General features: G+C 47.9%; 1 protein-coding gene, 1 long non-coding RNA gene and 1 pseudogene across 2 annotated transcripts; all 3 read left to right on the top strand.

The window, feature by feature from the left end:
* Positions 1-293: 293 nt before the first annotated feature.
* LOC120645268 lies at positions 294-2191 on the top strand. The gene is made up of 3 exons (XR_005664199.1): positions 294-393; positions 493-765; positions 2004-2191. It is a non-coding gene; the product is annotated as an uncharacterized LOC120645268 (long non-coding RNA).
* Positions 2192-3990: 1799 nt separating this feature from the next.
* Positions 3991-6064, top strand: LOC120645265 (probable pectinesterase 53). Its single transcript, XM_039922074.1, has one exon. It carries the CDS (start codon positions 4126-4128, stop codon positions 5878-5880), a length of 1755 nt encoding a protein of 584 aa, XP_039778008.1. The 5' UTR covers positions 3991-4125; the 3' UTR covers positions 5881-6064.
* A 1337-nt stretch (positions 6065-7401) lies between these two features.
* LOC120645984 lies at positions 7402-10604 on the top strand (annotated as a pseudogene).
* Positions 10605-15262: the final 4658 nt, after the last annotated feature.

Raw genomic sequence — 15262 nt, 5'->3', positions numbered from 1 at the left:
TTAAAACATTCGATGCGATATTTTTTTTGCGTTTACAGTTTACGGGTAAAAATCTAAACAGGACCTCAATCTGCTAAACTGTATCCGTTTTCTCTTCCCTACCTTCTGCTTTGAGCCAGTAGTTGCAGTTGCTTTTAGGCTTTTACCGTTGGAAGAGGCCTTAGGGCATGTACAACGGGCTGTCGACACCCGTCGGCATGCACGGAAATTTTGCAAAAAGGCCCCCGCGGCCCGTGACTACGCCCGAGCCCGACCCGTCGTCTCGTTCATCTACGACTTGCGGCGCGTGCTCCCAAGCCAAAGGTAGGGATCCCGTTGTACGGCGCGCTGCGAGGAGACGGCGGAGGTAGGGATCCCGTGCGCGCGCGGAGGAGGAATCGATTGCCGCCAAAGGTTCGTGCCATTTGCTCTCCGAAAATCCCTTCCTCCCTCTTCAAATACTCCATCCGTGCTCCCCATCCAACCCTAGACTCGGTCACAATGTCACGGCAGGCACAGAAGGGCGCGGCGGCGGCGATGCGAAATCAGTTAAAGGTAGATGCCGCTCGGGTGAAGGCGGCTGCAGCTCGGAAGGATGCGGCGCAGCTGCCGGAGCAGAGGAGCTCGTGCAAGGCGATGCATCTGCCGGAGCAGTTGAAGCCCGCGCGGAGGAGGGCCTGTGGGTGGATGTGGCGCAGCTAATCCACCATCCTTGTTCACGGATGCAAGCTGCTTGTTCAACTCTCAGCCATGGGTTCTTTTCCAATCTTCAGATCCTGTGACATGGTATTGTCTTCTGCTTCATTCTTCTGATGTATGTCTGCTAGTTCATTCTTTTCTTCCCTTTACGACATGGTATTGTCTCCTGCTTCATTCTTGATGCATGCTTTGGTCAATATGTATGCTGCTTCAAAATTACGGTTAACAATTGTTGAGCATTTCAGTTCAGAAAGGCACTGAACACTGCAAAATCTGAGTTGGAGGACAAAATTATCAACAGATTTGAAGTTTCAAAGCTTATAATGCTTATAAAGTAGCATTGTTTGAGACAAGAAATTCCAATCCTTTACTTGGATAATTCTGAAATAGAGTTCTTTTTTAGTATTACTCATTAGGATGCACACACATCCTCCTAATTGTTCCACAAAAATTGCACAAGGTGCTAATTTGTTTTCATTGTCACTGAAAGTCTGAAACTAACATGAACACTTCCTCCAGCATGCTACTGAACTTGTCTGCATTGGTCATGAAAGTGAGATACTGATGCTCTGACTGACAGGATTTTTGACATGTTAAACAAATGCGTCTGGAATGCAAAGTTGGCAACTCTATGTTGACCTGCTAGCAGAATTAGTGAATTACAGTTGCATCAATGTTAGCATTTGCTCAGATGTGTAAAACTAAACAGACTGCAATGCCTGAATATGTAAATGTTCAGAGTTCAGACCATGCCTTTGCTGAAACATACTAGCAATTAATGAGGTACAGGACCTCACATGCCAATTCACTAATACTTAGCGCTGTCAATTGGCAGTGTTCCTAGGCAGCAAGCATTTGTCGTATTTTACTAATATGATTAACATAAGCTTAAAGATTTAGGTACAAAGTAATATTTGTCAATCATATATAAAAAATTTAGACAGTAGCGAAGAAGAGCATAGCTTGGATATGAAGTTTGACCATGCAAGAACAAGGTGAGGCTGCCCTTGGGCATGTAATCGAAGACGAGCAGCTTCTCCCTGAGGCGCTCCAAGCCCTCGGAGTCCTTGTAATGACTGCTAGTTGTTATCATGAATATTTCAAATACTTGTCGAAGTTCAGGGAAGAACTCTCAGTAATGACTGCTAGTTGTTATCATGATTGTTAATTTGAGCATCATGTTTACTGAATAAATTTGGGCTAAAGAGCAGAACATGATTTATACAAAAGCTGTCAGATTGCTTTTGAGGTTAGTTATTTTCAAATAATACTTTTACTGTAGCTGATCTTATCTTGCTGAATTAGTCATGATTATTTCATTGCAGGTGAGGACAGTTTCAGACATGGGGAACTAGTCGTTCTTATTTCTTTTGTTTGAACTGATGGCTGTTGATATGTCGTACCTAAATTTATTTTGTATGAACTGATGGTTATTGGTGTGCCTACCTAAATTTATTTTGTATGAACTGAAGGGTTGTAGGCAAGTTTTATAGGACATCAATTCGTCCGGCGATGTTATACGGTGCTGAATGTTGGCCTACAAAAAGGCGACATGTCCAGCAACTGAGTGTAGCAGAGATGCGGATGTTGCGGTGGTTTTGCGGGCACACAAGGAGGGATAGAGTCCGGAACGAAGTTATTCGGGATAGAGTCGGGGTGGCACTAATTGAGGAGAAACTTACCCAGCATCGGCTGAAATGGTTTGGACATATCCAACGAAGGCCTCCTGAGGCGCCGGTGCGTAGTGGGGTTCTTGAGCGGGTCGATAATGTAAAGAGGGGTAGAGGTAGACCTAAACTGACGTGGGATGAGTCAGTTAAGAGAGATCTTAAGGATTGGAATATCTCTAAAGAGATAGCTTTGGATAGGAGCGCTTGGAGACTAGCTATCAATGTGCCTGAATCTTGAATTTATTTCTTTCGGGTTTCATCTTTAGCCTACCCCAACTTGCTTGGGAAAAAAGGCTATGTTGTTGTTGTTGTTGTTGTTGAAGGGTTGTATGTATTCCTCTCTGAACCGAAGGGTTGCATGCGCATGTATGAACTGAAGCATTTCAGTGCGTGTATGAACTGAAGCATTTCAGTGCGTGTGAAAACTGAAGGGTCGTGCTGCTACATGTATAAATAGGTACCTGGTGATTTCTGTATGGATATATCTCCCACTCTTTTTTTGCTCGATGTCGCCTGGTGATGATCCTGTTGTGCCTGATGGTGATCCTCCTTTCTCTGATGCTGATCGTACTCTGCTTGGTGATGATCACGAAGACCTGGCAGACGATGGCAACCAGGACGCAGTGAATTATTTTAAGAGTCATGTGAATTATTTGAATGTTTTGTGTTGTGTATTCTCTCATGTATGCAATAAAAAAACTGCAAAGATCAATTATGCACTAGATCACCATGTGTTTATGTGTCAAAGAATGAATTAATCATTCTGCACACAGCTCATTATACAATCTGTCTGTTCAGCTGTCTATTTGTGACAAAAAGACAGCGGCTGTCTGTACTGTTGTACTTGCCCTTAGGCTACTCTGCCTAGCTATTCCGATCGCAGCTGGCCCAGGCAACAGCCGGCCTGTTATTAGTGCGTGATTAGCTGCGCTAATCATTAATTGGGGGCGAGGCGGCGACCACTCATCTCCATCGATCTCCATCCAGTCGCGCACCGTACGTGCAAGCTGCTCCGTCCGATCCGACGTCGTCGCTGCTGCCACCGTCGTCGGTCGTACTCGTACGGCAAGGGACGGAGGCGGCTGACCGTCGGGCCGGCGGCCTTTGAAAATTTGAGCGACCGTCGGGCCGGCGGCCTTTGAAAATTTGAGCGCCGCTCGTGCACGCACATATACAGTACGTGCGGCCGCACACTGACGGATGGATTATTATTGAAGATGCATCGCAGGACCAGGAGGAGGTAGCGTGACATGGGCCCCGTTTAGTTACGTGGGCTAATGAACAGTAATTCGAACTAATCTCCATGCATGAGCAACTAAATAAAGTTTATTTGCAAAACCTCATCACCGACGAATCTAATGACGGCAATTATTCTATGATTGGCTACAGTAATGCTACAGTACCATCCTCTAATCGTGCGGTCAAATGCCTCATTAGATTCGTCTCGCGAAATAGCGTAGGAGTTATGGAGTTAGTTTTACAAACTGCTTTTATTTAATATCTCCAATTAATGATTAAAATTGCTATAGTTTCAAAATAGTACAAACCAAACAAGACCATGATGCATGCAACAGAATTTGTATCCACGGCAAGCCTCTCCAACAGAACAACATACCATACGATTTTTTCTTGAAACGAAACGGATTCTCATTATTACTAGCTGACATGGGCTGACGAGGAACTCTACATACTAGAGTTTTTAGGTAGGTCCGGCCCGCCTGCTCCCTCTGTGAGCCTTGGGTTCTCTTCTGTCTGTCTCTCTCTGCAGCATGCGTGCATGTGCATCCAAGCCATCCATGGCCGCAGAAGCAACGGGCGGCAGCGTGCGCGCGGGCGCTCACGGCGGCGCTGGAGCTCCCAAATTAGCTCGCCCACGGCTACCTGCGCGCTCCGCCCAACACTGCGGCCCAGCGCCACCGCCCACCGCCCACCGCCCACCGCCCACCTTAAAGATCGACGGCAACAACGCCACTGCTCCCCTCAGGCCGGCCGGCACCGTCCACGACCGACGACGACCATGGCGAGTAACAAGCCCCTGCTCGTCGTCGCCCTCGCAGCAGCAGCCGTCCTGCTGCTGCTGCTGCCGCGGCAGGCCGCGGCGTTCGGCCCGCCGGTGGTGGCGCCGGGCGCGCAGGGGACGCCCGGCGCGGCGTTCGGCAGCTGGATCGCCGCCAACGAGAAGAGCTACAAGACCAACGTGGCGCTGTACGCGATGAAGGCCGCCGGGGACGGCGCCAAGGTCCTGGACGCCAACCTGACGGCGGCGGAGGAGAAGCGGGTCACCTACAAGGTGGACCCCTCGGGCGGCGGCGACTACGCCACCATCACCGCCGCGCTGGCCGACGTCCCCGAGGGCAACGCCAAGCGCGTCGTCCTCGACCTCAAGCCCGGCGCCGTGTTCCGCGAGAAGATCTTCCTCAACCTCAGCAAGCCGTTCCTCACGTTCCGGTCGGACCCCATGTCCCCGGCCACCATCGTGTGGAACGACACGGCGGCGACCACCGGCAAGGACGGCAAGCCCGTCGGCACGGTGGGCAGCACCACGGTGGCCGTCGAGTCGGACTACTTCTCGGCGCACGGCGTCGTGTTCCGGAACGACGCGCCGCTGGCCAAGCCCGGCGCCAAGGGGGGCCAGGCGGTGGCGCTGCGGGTGTTCGGCACCAAGGCCGCCTTCTTCAACTGCACCATCGACGGCGGGCAGGACACGCTGTACGACCACAAGGGCCTCCACTACTTCAAGGACTGCCTCATCCGCGGCAGCGTCGACTTCATCTTCGGCTTCGGCCGGAGCTTCTACGAGGGCTGCCGGATCGAGTCGGTGGTCAAGGAGGTGGCCGTGCTCACGGCGCAGCAGCGCACCAAGTCCATCGAGGGCGCCATCGACAGCGGCTTCTCCTTCAAGAACTGCAGCGTCGGCGGCGTCAAGGGCGGGCAGATCTACCTGGGGCGGGCGTGGGGGGACTCGTCGCGGGTGGTCTACTCCTACACGACCATGGGGGAGGAGGTGGTGCCCATCGGCTGGGACGGCTGGAACGTCGCCAAGCCGGAGAGCAGCGGCATCTACTACGGCGAGTTCAAGTGCTCGGGACCCGGCGCCGACGCCAAGAAGAAGAAGAGGGTCGGGTGGTCGCTCGACCTCACCGAGGAGCAGGCCAAGCCCTTCGTCGGCACGCACTACATCTTCGGCGACTCGTGGATCCAGCAGCCGACGGCGTACGGCAGCGGCGGCGGCTCATCCTCCAGCAAGGGGAAGAACACGACAACAGCGGCGGCGGAATCTGCCGGTACGAATACGACGGCGACGAAAGGCGGCGCAAAGGCGTCGTCGGGGGCGACTGAGAAAGACGCGGAAGAGGGGGCGAGTACGTCGTCGTCGGGCTCAAAAGACGCAAAGGAATCGGGGACGACGACGTCGTCGTCGGCGACGAAAGGCACAGAGGAAGAGGAGAAGACGTCGTCATCGTCGTCGGCGACGAAAGGCTCAAAGGAAGAGGAGAAGACGACGTCGGCGGCGGCGACAAAAGAGAAGTAGGCGTGGGTACATTTATTTTATTTATTCAGGTCTTGTTCGGTTAATTCCCTCTCCAATTTCATTGGAGGATTGGAAGGGATTGATGGAGATTTTGAATTGCATAGATGTACATACAATGTGTATGTGACATATTCCTAAGAGTTGCTGTTGTACTATTCCGTTCAATTATTTTAAATCGTCATATCGATCCCAAACAATACACGCACCATATAGTATATATTCATGGAGTGTGTTGTTTTCAAGTATAAGCTTACTAATGAATCTAGCTTCCTCATAACAATTTGGATCCAAAAGAACCTACCACCAACCAACCACAGAAGTACAAATAAGGGTTATGATTTGCATGCAAGTCGATCAACCAACTTGCTAATGACGTCCAGTATTAGTAGCATCTTAGGGTGATGTTTCGATCGGGCCGTTTTTACGACTAATTAATTAATTCGTGTATGAATTTTTTGTCCTGCACAGTAACGTAGGAACTGAGAAAAGCGGAGGCAGAAGAGAGGGATGTACGCCCGTCCAGATGCACACATGTGTGCGTTCTGGATCCATGCTTAGATAACGGCTCCGGGCTGTCTTTTTTCAACAACAATAATAATAATCCAACCGAAATGTGCTAAAATCCAACGCGAAAAATGAGTGGATCAGGGCCATCTTTGACCCGGTTCAATGCATGCAACACCTCAAAATGTGTGCACATCGCGATGCTTCGCTCTCCTCTTTTATTTGTGGCGGAACAAAATCTGATTTATATTTGTTCTAAGAAAAAAGAGATAAAAAGTTATATGCATGTACAATGTCACAAAAAAAATACCACTAATAGGTTTGTCTGGAAGGAAAAAAGAAACATGATGATATAAAGCATACTAATTCTCTTAGGTGATAGGACTATCAAAACTTCTCCACCAGCGGCAGCTCGAGTCAATTCATAAAGAAATGTTAGCCGCCATGCAAGATGCTCAAGCCCAGCACATTTTCCTTTCCAAAAGAACAAAAAAAAAACAAAAACTGAAGAGCAGGTCAGCAGGTGTCAAACCAAACACATTTCACCTTTTTTTTTTAAGACTAGGCAGAAGCACTGCCGATGCATTTAAGAAAAGAAGCAAGCGAGTTCAAGGTTTATGGTTGTACTATTACATAACAAACTGGAAAACTCCTCTAAACATTTTTCGTCTGGAAGGAAAAAAGAAACATGATGATATAAAGCATAATTCTCTGAGGTGATAGGACTATCAGAACTTCTCCACCAGTGGTAGCTCGAGTCGATTCATAAAGAAATGTTAGCCATGCAAGATGCTCAAGCCCAGCACATTTTCCTTTCCAAAAGAACTAAAAAAAAACTGAAGAGCAGGTATCAAACCAAACACGTTTCATTTTTTGAATTTGAATACATTTTCATCCCATGAGACCGTAAGAAATTGCACTCTGGACAAGCAGAGTCAAAATTTCGAATTCCAAACGACAGCTTAGCTGTTTGTTCACCAGCCAAGCCTACCATCCCAAGCAGCATGCAAGTCCTGATGGCGTGTCAAAATTTTTGCAGATGATGGTGGTTTCTTCTTTGGGCTAGCGACCGCGCTTGCGCATGTCGAGGACAGGCTGGAGGATGCTTGGCTTCAGTTTGCAACCGAGCATTCCTGCGATGACAAGGGGGCCATGCGCGACCATAAGACTGCGGATGCGGTGATGGCGTCGGCTGCCGGTGATGGAGGCGCTCAGTTGGCTTCCAGGTCTAGAGGGGAGGAAAAGGCTGGTGAAGGGGAGAAGAGGAAGCCTCTTAAGGTTGCCATGGAGGCTATGCTCAGGGGATTTGAAATGTTTTCTGAGGGCGGGGAATCTGATTCTGGCGATAACTGCAGCCACAACGTCGCAGCTTGGCACAACGTTCCATGCCCGTAAGTGCACGTTGTCTTTTGTTACTACAACTGCTTTTTTTGTTATCTGTACAAGGATTTTGGGTTCTGTATTTTTCCTTCACAGTATTGTGCCTATTTGTTCAGGCAAGAATGGCTTAAATTTTGGTCTGATCCTGATACTGAGTTGAAGCTTGCTAAGGAAACTGGCATCAGTGTTTTCCGCATGGGGATTGATTGGACAAGAGTGATGCCTAAGGAACCAACTGATGCAGAGTTCAAGAGCTCAGTAAGTCTGAGGAACCTTCTATGCACTTCATATGCTTTCTCCCAGAACGTTTATATTCTATCTTCTCTCCGTAGTGTTTACAGTGTTTGCATTGGTGGAATAACAGATCCATCACCTTTTCTAGGTCAATTTTGCAGCACTTGAGCGGTATAGATGGATCATTCAAAGGGTTCATGAATATGGAATGAAAGTGATGCTTACACTATTTCATCACTCGCTTCCACCTTGGGCTGGAGAATATGGGGGATGGAAGATGGAAAAGACTGTTAATTACTTCATGGATTTTGTGAGGTAACCCTTTATAACATTCGTCTGTCCTGTCAATACTCTTCCACGAACTGAATCTGTTATATGAAGCTAGTTTTGGTTGTGCAGGCTTGTTGTTGATTGCGTATCAGATTTAGTGGACTACTGGGTGGTTTTCAACGAGCCTCATGTATTTGTGATGCTGAGTTGCTGACCTATTGTGCTGGTGCTTGGCCTGGTGGAGAGATCCGAATGCAATTGAAGTGGCAACATCTGCTTTGCCAACTGGCGTATACAATCAAGCGTTGCATTGGATGGCTATTGCACATGCAGAAGCCTACGACTACATACATTTGAAAAGGTATATAGTATGCTATTTGAAATGCAATTTCTATAAAGAATATCCATTACTCTGAGTTAAAGGCTTTTGGTGTTTGTGTTCTCTCATTTTCTAATACTTCATTTGTTGGTTGACAGCAAAAATGGAAGGAAGCCAATCGTTGGTGTCGCTCATCATGTATCATTTACACGGCCGTATGGACTATTCGATGTTGCGGCTGTCACTCTAGCTAATTCATTGACCCTTTTCCCTTACATTGATAGCATCTGTGATAAACTGGACTTTATTGGAATCAACTACTATGGGCAGGTAGCTTATACTAGCTTCAATGATAAATGGCCCAAAGGACCGAACATGTTAACAACAGCAGTTGATACTCCACTCTCATGCAGGAGGTTATATCAGGTCCTGGTCTAAAGTTTGTGGATAATGATGAGTACAGTGAATCTGGTCGTGGCGTTTATCCTGATGGGCTATTCCATATCCTGATTCAGTTTAATGAACGATACAAGAGCTTAAATATACCTTTTCTGATCACTGAAAATGGAGTTTCTGATGAGACCGATCTGATTCGTAAACCATACATTCTGGAGCACCTGTTAGCCATCTATGCTGCAATCATTATGGTCTGCTCTTAAATTAATTTGTGATAAAATGTTTTTTGCTATATGCTCATGTATATGACTTTGAGCACTGATAGGTATATTGTTTTGAAGGGTGTGCGTGTGCTTGGTTATCTATTCTGGACAACATCAGATAATTGGGAATGGGCAGATGGCTATGGTCCCAAGTTTGGGCTTGTCGCTGTTGATCGTGCTAACAACCTAGCATGGGAACCTCGTCCTTCGTACTATTTATTCTCCAAGGTGTGCTCTGATTTCAGCAAATTGTGCTGTCCCTGTGTATCTATTGTCCTTTGAAGTAAAAAAGAAAAAAAAATCTTCTTCGTAATGTTAATGCCTTTTTCCTTAGATTCCTTGTTTTGTCTCTAGTTGTCTAGAGTTGTGATAAATTAATTTTTCTCTCTGTTTTTTTTTTGGATATTAGCATTCTGTGGTCCTCTGATTATCGTAACAAGATGCACTTGAATTCCAGGTTGTTACAACTGGGAAAATAACAAGACAGGACAGATTGTGTGCTTGGAGGGAACTGCAACAAGCTGCATTTCAAAAGAAAACACGCCCATTTTTTAGAGCAGTAGACAAACATGGTCGGATGTATGCAGGTTAGTGGTGATTCTTTCCAAACATTCCGATATTGTGGTAAATTGTCATTATCTATAGTTAATGGTTTGTTTCAATAAAAACAAGTTGACAGGTAGGATAAACAACAGCTATCAACTGATTGTAAAATATGCCAATAGCAACTGCTTTGTCTTAAGGCTTTCAGAGTTCAAGAGTGTTGCTGCATGTTGTGTTAGATCTTTTTATATGAATTATTATAAATTTGTCCTATACTTACTCAGTTGAGTTATTTAACTAATAAATGTCCTAGGAAGAAAAAAAACTGAAATACAAATATTAGTTGGTATAAACAATGGTTGCTACCTCCACCTAACTATTATGGTCCTCTTTTTCTTACAGGGGGTCTAGATCGGCCTATTCAGAGACCTTTCATATTAAGGGATTGGCGATTTGGTCATTATGAAATGGAAGGCTTGCAGGATCCTTTTAGCCGCTTTATAAGATCCATTATTTCCCCAATTTCACAAAAGAAGAAGATTCATTACATTGAGGATGATGATGTTTCTTATTCTATTTCCTGATGAATTGCTCTAGTTGGTGAGTCAAGATATTTCGAGAGTCCTGTTTTTCCTTTCACTGTATACCATCTATCTGGAACTGCATGCCCTGATTCTTTTGTAGGTTAGTAGGATAACTTGTCCTCTAGATGAAGTAAAGTAAATAAAAAGGTCTTGGCATCAGAAGTTCCTCTTTTTGGAGGAACCACCAAGTGTACTCTTTATCATTGCAGTAAGTATCTTGTATATAGCTTACTCTTTCTGTTTTGTTATTTCCTCTGGAATTCATTCGCAGGTTAAATTCTTGTTTTGATGAAGTTGTGGCTGATATAGGGTCATGCAGACCGATATCCTACTATCCTTTTGTTTTACTAACCCAAAATATCTTTTCGGATCAACCTTCTGCTAGCTCACTCTGTCCTGCACTTCTGAATTTATTTGCACCAGTTCGTTATGTGCACCTCTAGTGAAAATGTCTGAGTGATCATATGGGTAACTAGACATCATTATCTACATCCTCTGTGCTTCATCGATATCTTTGTGAATACACACATTGATGTCATGTGAGTTTAACGGCTGCTATTTCTGGAGACCTACCACCTTTGTAGGAGTTTCAGAACTAACCGTGGCACACCAGTAATCCAAGTTCTCCCCTGTGGAAGTATATCCGTCAGTCATGAGCAGTTATCTTCCATCATTTAGAATTTTTACCTCATATATCATGGACCATACTTTCCATAAAGAAATGAATTTGTCAGGAAGTTCGGAAGCTTTCTACAACATATATAACCTTGCCATGGACTAAACAGGCTCAGTTACCACATAATTGTGTGAAGGTTTAAAGCTTGTCAGCAGAAGGTACAATGATAGCCAATTCTCATTTACTGAAGTTGACATATGTAGCCATGCAGGGGCTATTTAGTTGAATAATTGAGTTCGTCCCTGCCAGAGTGGGTGTAGGACGGGAGATGGGGCAGGTTTCATAGTACATTTACATGCATAAGTAGATATGCCTAACTGCATTGGCCAGTTTTATGTATTCGGTGCGTTCAATGCAGATCTATGCTCCTGCACGAGCTCGTGGTTTCATGTTCTCCTCTTGTCCTTTAAAATTAGCACAGTGAAATCTTATTGTAACAGTGCTGGTCCTAACCTTACATTCGGGAACCTTTTCTAAGGCCGTGTATGTCTGCTTTTATTGAACTAGTCCACTAACTTATCTTAGCATGCTACTTACATCATACAAAACATTAAATTTGGTATGTCCGTATCAGCGCCGCAACAAGAGGGTCGTGCCGCAGGAGTCCGGCAACAATCGTGGCTAAAGGAGTCTCAGACGATCTACAACTTCGGCTGCAAGTCCAACAGAAAGATATGGCCTGTTTCGGTCAGAGTAGATTTAGGAGATTGAGTTATATTTGCCTTGCTAGAGATAAACTTATATAGGGACGAATTGTATCGGTTTTGGAGTATTCAGTTAGTAAGAAATATCTAGCTTCCCAGCCTCTTCTCTGTTTCCCCGTCTCCTTCTCTCAGTTATCCGGCGACGTCGCAGACGGCGCCGACCCGCAGAGGTCCTGGACCTCGCCCTTCCACCCACCATAGCTACAACCTGCGCCACGTTCCTCCGTCCAACACAGCTCCGTCCAGCCAGGGACATAACAATCGATCAGATTGCTCAGGCCCATCGATCACCATGGATGCTCTCCAATAATCGATTGAGGATCTCAAGACTCTCATGGAGAAGATGAACACCATGGTGTCCGCCTTGGAGCCCTTAGTCCCTAGCGTCGCCTCCTTGGTGGCACTGCCGACTTCTATGGAGTTGCTGCAGCAGACCATGAAGGAAGCGGGCGATCATCTCAAGTCCGTCATTGTCGCAGTTAAGCGCTTGGAAGTCGGCGATCGCTCGTCCGGCTCGAGCGACACTCAGAAATCTGCGGAGGATGACGGAGTACTTGGCCCGAGGCCGCGGCACCCGCCGCCGCCGTTTCCACGACCACCGCCGGTGCAGGCACGATATGGGGCTCCGCGCGTGGATCTCGTGGAGGACGAACAGTCCTTCCTCAAGCCCAAGATGGCGTTTCCGTCTTATGATGGAACTGGTGATCCGCTGCCATGGATCAATCGTTGTGACCTGTACTTTAGAGGCCACAACACCCCGGAGTACAGGAAGGTCTGGATGGCCTCGCTGCACATGACTGATGCAGCACAACTTTGGTACTACCGGCTTGAGACAACACAAGGCGAACCGGATTGGCGCCGCTTTTGTCAACTGGTACATCGCCGATTTGGGCCGGCCATCACAGAGTCACCTCTAGGCGAGATCTCTCTCTTGTGCAGAACTGGCACGGTGGAGGATTATGCAAGGCAGTTCGTAGCGCTCGCCTGTCATGAGGTGGAACTCTCGGAACGCCAGCAAGTTCAACTCTTCATCGCGGGCCTCGTCAATCCCTTGCGGACAGACGTGGCCATACAATCCCCCGCGACACTGGACGACGCCATCCATTAAGCTCGTGCCTTCGAGCAACGGCTGGCCCTTGAACCGACGTCGCAGCGGCAGAGCGGTCGCGTGTCGTTCCGACCGGGCGGGCAACTCGTAGCTCCCGGTGGCCAGCCGGCCGGGGTGTACGCAGGGCCGGCTCCGGCCTCCCAATCAGTTGCCGGCCGCCCAGCAGGAGGACCACGTGCAGCGTTGCTCCCTCGCCGTCAGCTCACGGTCGCCGAGATGGCCCAGCGCCGTGCAGAGGGGCTATGTTACAATTGCCCCGAGAAGTATGTCGTTGGACACCGCTGCAAACAACTAGCAGTGATCGAGATCATGCCGGACGATGCCGATGACGACGAGACCACGGAGGACATTGGAGAACCTGAATTACACTTCCTCGACACGCCTCTGGCCCCTCGCGCCGAGAGCAGAAAACTACCAAGCATCTCCTTGCACGCGTTCACGGGCATCCAACCCCGAGAAGCCCCTACGATGAAGATTTGGGTATTCCTTGGAGGCCGCCGGCTCACGGCTCTTCTTGACTCCGGCTCGTCAAAGAACTTCATCAATACCCGAGTTGTCCAGGAATTGGGTATCCCTCTGGACACAAGTGAAGCTCTTAATGTTACAGTGGGGAACGGTGATCACGTCTGTAGCCCGGGACGCCTAGCTAAGGTGCGTGGCAAGGTTGGTGGTGATTATTTCTGGTTTGATTCACACGCACTGCCTATGGGCACCCTTGATATGGTGATAGGAGTCAGCTGGATGAGTCAATTAGGGGACATACAATGGAACTTCCAGGAGCAGACCTTTATGTTTCAGGTAGCAGACAAGAGAATCCAGTGGTGCGGCATTGACCGGCCGTCCGGCCATGTCCTTCGATCCTTGGAGACGCCACCGGGCACTCTACTGCCGGAACTGCTTCAGTCTTTCGACAGCCTTTTCAAAGAACCCCACGGCATGCCACCACAGCGAGCCATTGAGCATCGGATTCGCCTTAAACCAGGTACAGAAGCAGTTGCAGTCAGGCCCTACAGGTACACTCATCTTCAGAAGGATGAGCTTGAGAGACAGTGTGCAGAACTCCTCCTCCAAGGCATCATTCGAGCCAGCTCATCAGCTTTCTCTTCTCCTGCGCTACTCGTCAAGAAACCAGATGGTTCCTGGCGCCTTTGTATTGATTACCGGGCTCTCAACGCTGCTACCATCAAAGACAAATTCCCCATTCCAGTTGTGGAAGAATTACTTGACGAGCTGCGTGGTGCACGGTTCTTCACCAAGTTGGATCTCCGTTCAGGGTACTATCAAGTGCGTATGTGCTTTCGCGATGTGGAAAAGATGGCTTTTCGCACTCACCAGGTCCTCTTTGAATTTTTGGTGATGCCGTTTGGCCTAACAAATGCTCCAGCGACTTTTCAAGCTTTGATGAATTCAGTTTTGAAGCCGTTCCTCAGACGGTTTGTGCTGGTATTTTTCGACGACATCTTGATATATAGCAAATCGTGGTCTGAACACTTGCTGCATCTTCAGGCCGTATTTGAGGCTTTACAGCTACACCAGCTCTTTCTAAAGAAGTCTAAGTGTTCCTTTGGGGAAACATCAGTGGGATACCTTGGCCATGTTATTTCGGCCCAGGGAGTGGCCATGGATGCAAGCAAGGTGCAAGCTATCTTGTCATGGCCGCAGCCCAAGTCAGTGCGTGCTGTTCGGGGATTTCTTGGCTTCGCCGGGTATTATCGCCGCTTCATCAAGAACTACGGGCTGATAGCTGCACCTCTCACCAAGCTACTGAAGAAAGAGGGATTTTGCTGGACCGAGGAAGCCGCTGCAGCTTCCAGCGCCCTACAGAAAGCACTATCCAGTGCTCCTGTCCTACACCTCCCAGATTTTAGTACACCTTTCATTGTTGAATGTGATGCCTCTGGGTCGGGTTTCGGTGCTGTGCTCCATCAAGGAACGGGGGCTATTGCTTTCTTCAGTCGCGCCATCGCGCCTCAACATGCCAAGCTAGCCGCGTACGAGCGTGAACTCATTGGGTTAGTACAAGCAGTCAAGCACTGGCGACCTTATTTATGGGGCCGAGAATTCATCGTCCGTACAGATCATCACAGTCTGAAATACTTGCTCGATCAACGCCTTTCAACAATTCCACAGCATCACTGGGCCACTAAATTATTGGGATATGATTTCCGTGTGGAATTTAAACCTGGGGTTTCAAATATTGTGGCCGATGCTCTTTCTCATCGCGATGAGGAAAGTTCTGCGTTATGCACTGCTCTGTCCGTCCCAGTTTTCTCTTTCTTTGATACACTCAGGCAATTGCTCGAGGCAGATCAGTCCCTACGGGAGTACAAGACTAAAGCCCAGGAAAGTATAGAAGGGTGGAAAATGGTGGATCAGTTGCTGCTCAAGAATGGCAAGGTGT

This window comes from Panicum virgatum, chromosome 8K (assembly GCF_016808335.1).
Source record: "Panicum virgatum strain AP13 chromosome 8K, P.virgatum_v5, whole genome shotgun sequence".
Classification (NCBI taxonomy): domain Eukaryota; kingdom Viridiplantae; phylum Streptophyta; class Magnoliopsida; order Poales; family Poaceae; genus Panicum; species Panicum virgatum.
Note: the sequence above shows the minus strand (reverse complement) of the source record. Positions and strands in the feature narration are given on the sequence as shown.

What these genes read in the sequence shown, in the direction of transcription:
- LOC120645265 (XM_039922074.1), top strand. Translation starts at nt 4,126, where the DNA reads ATGTGCATCCAAGCCATCCATGGCCGCAGAAGCAACGGGCGGCAGCGT.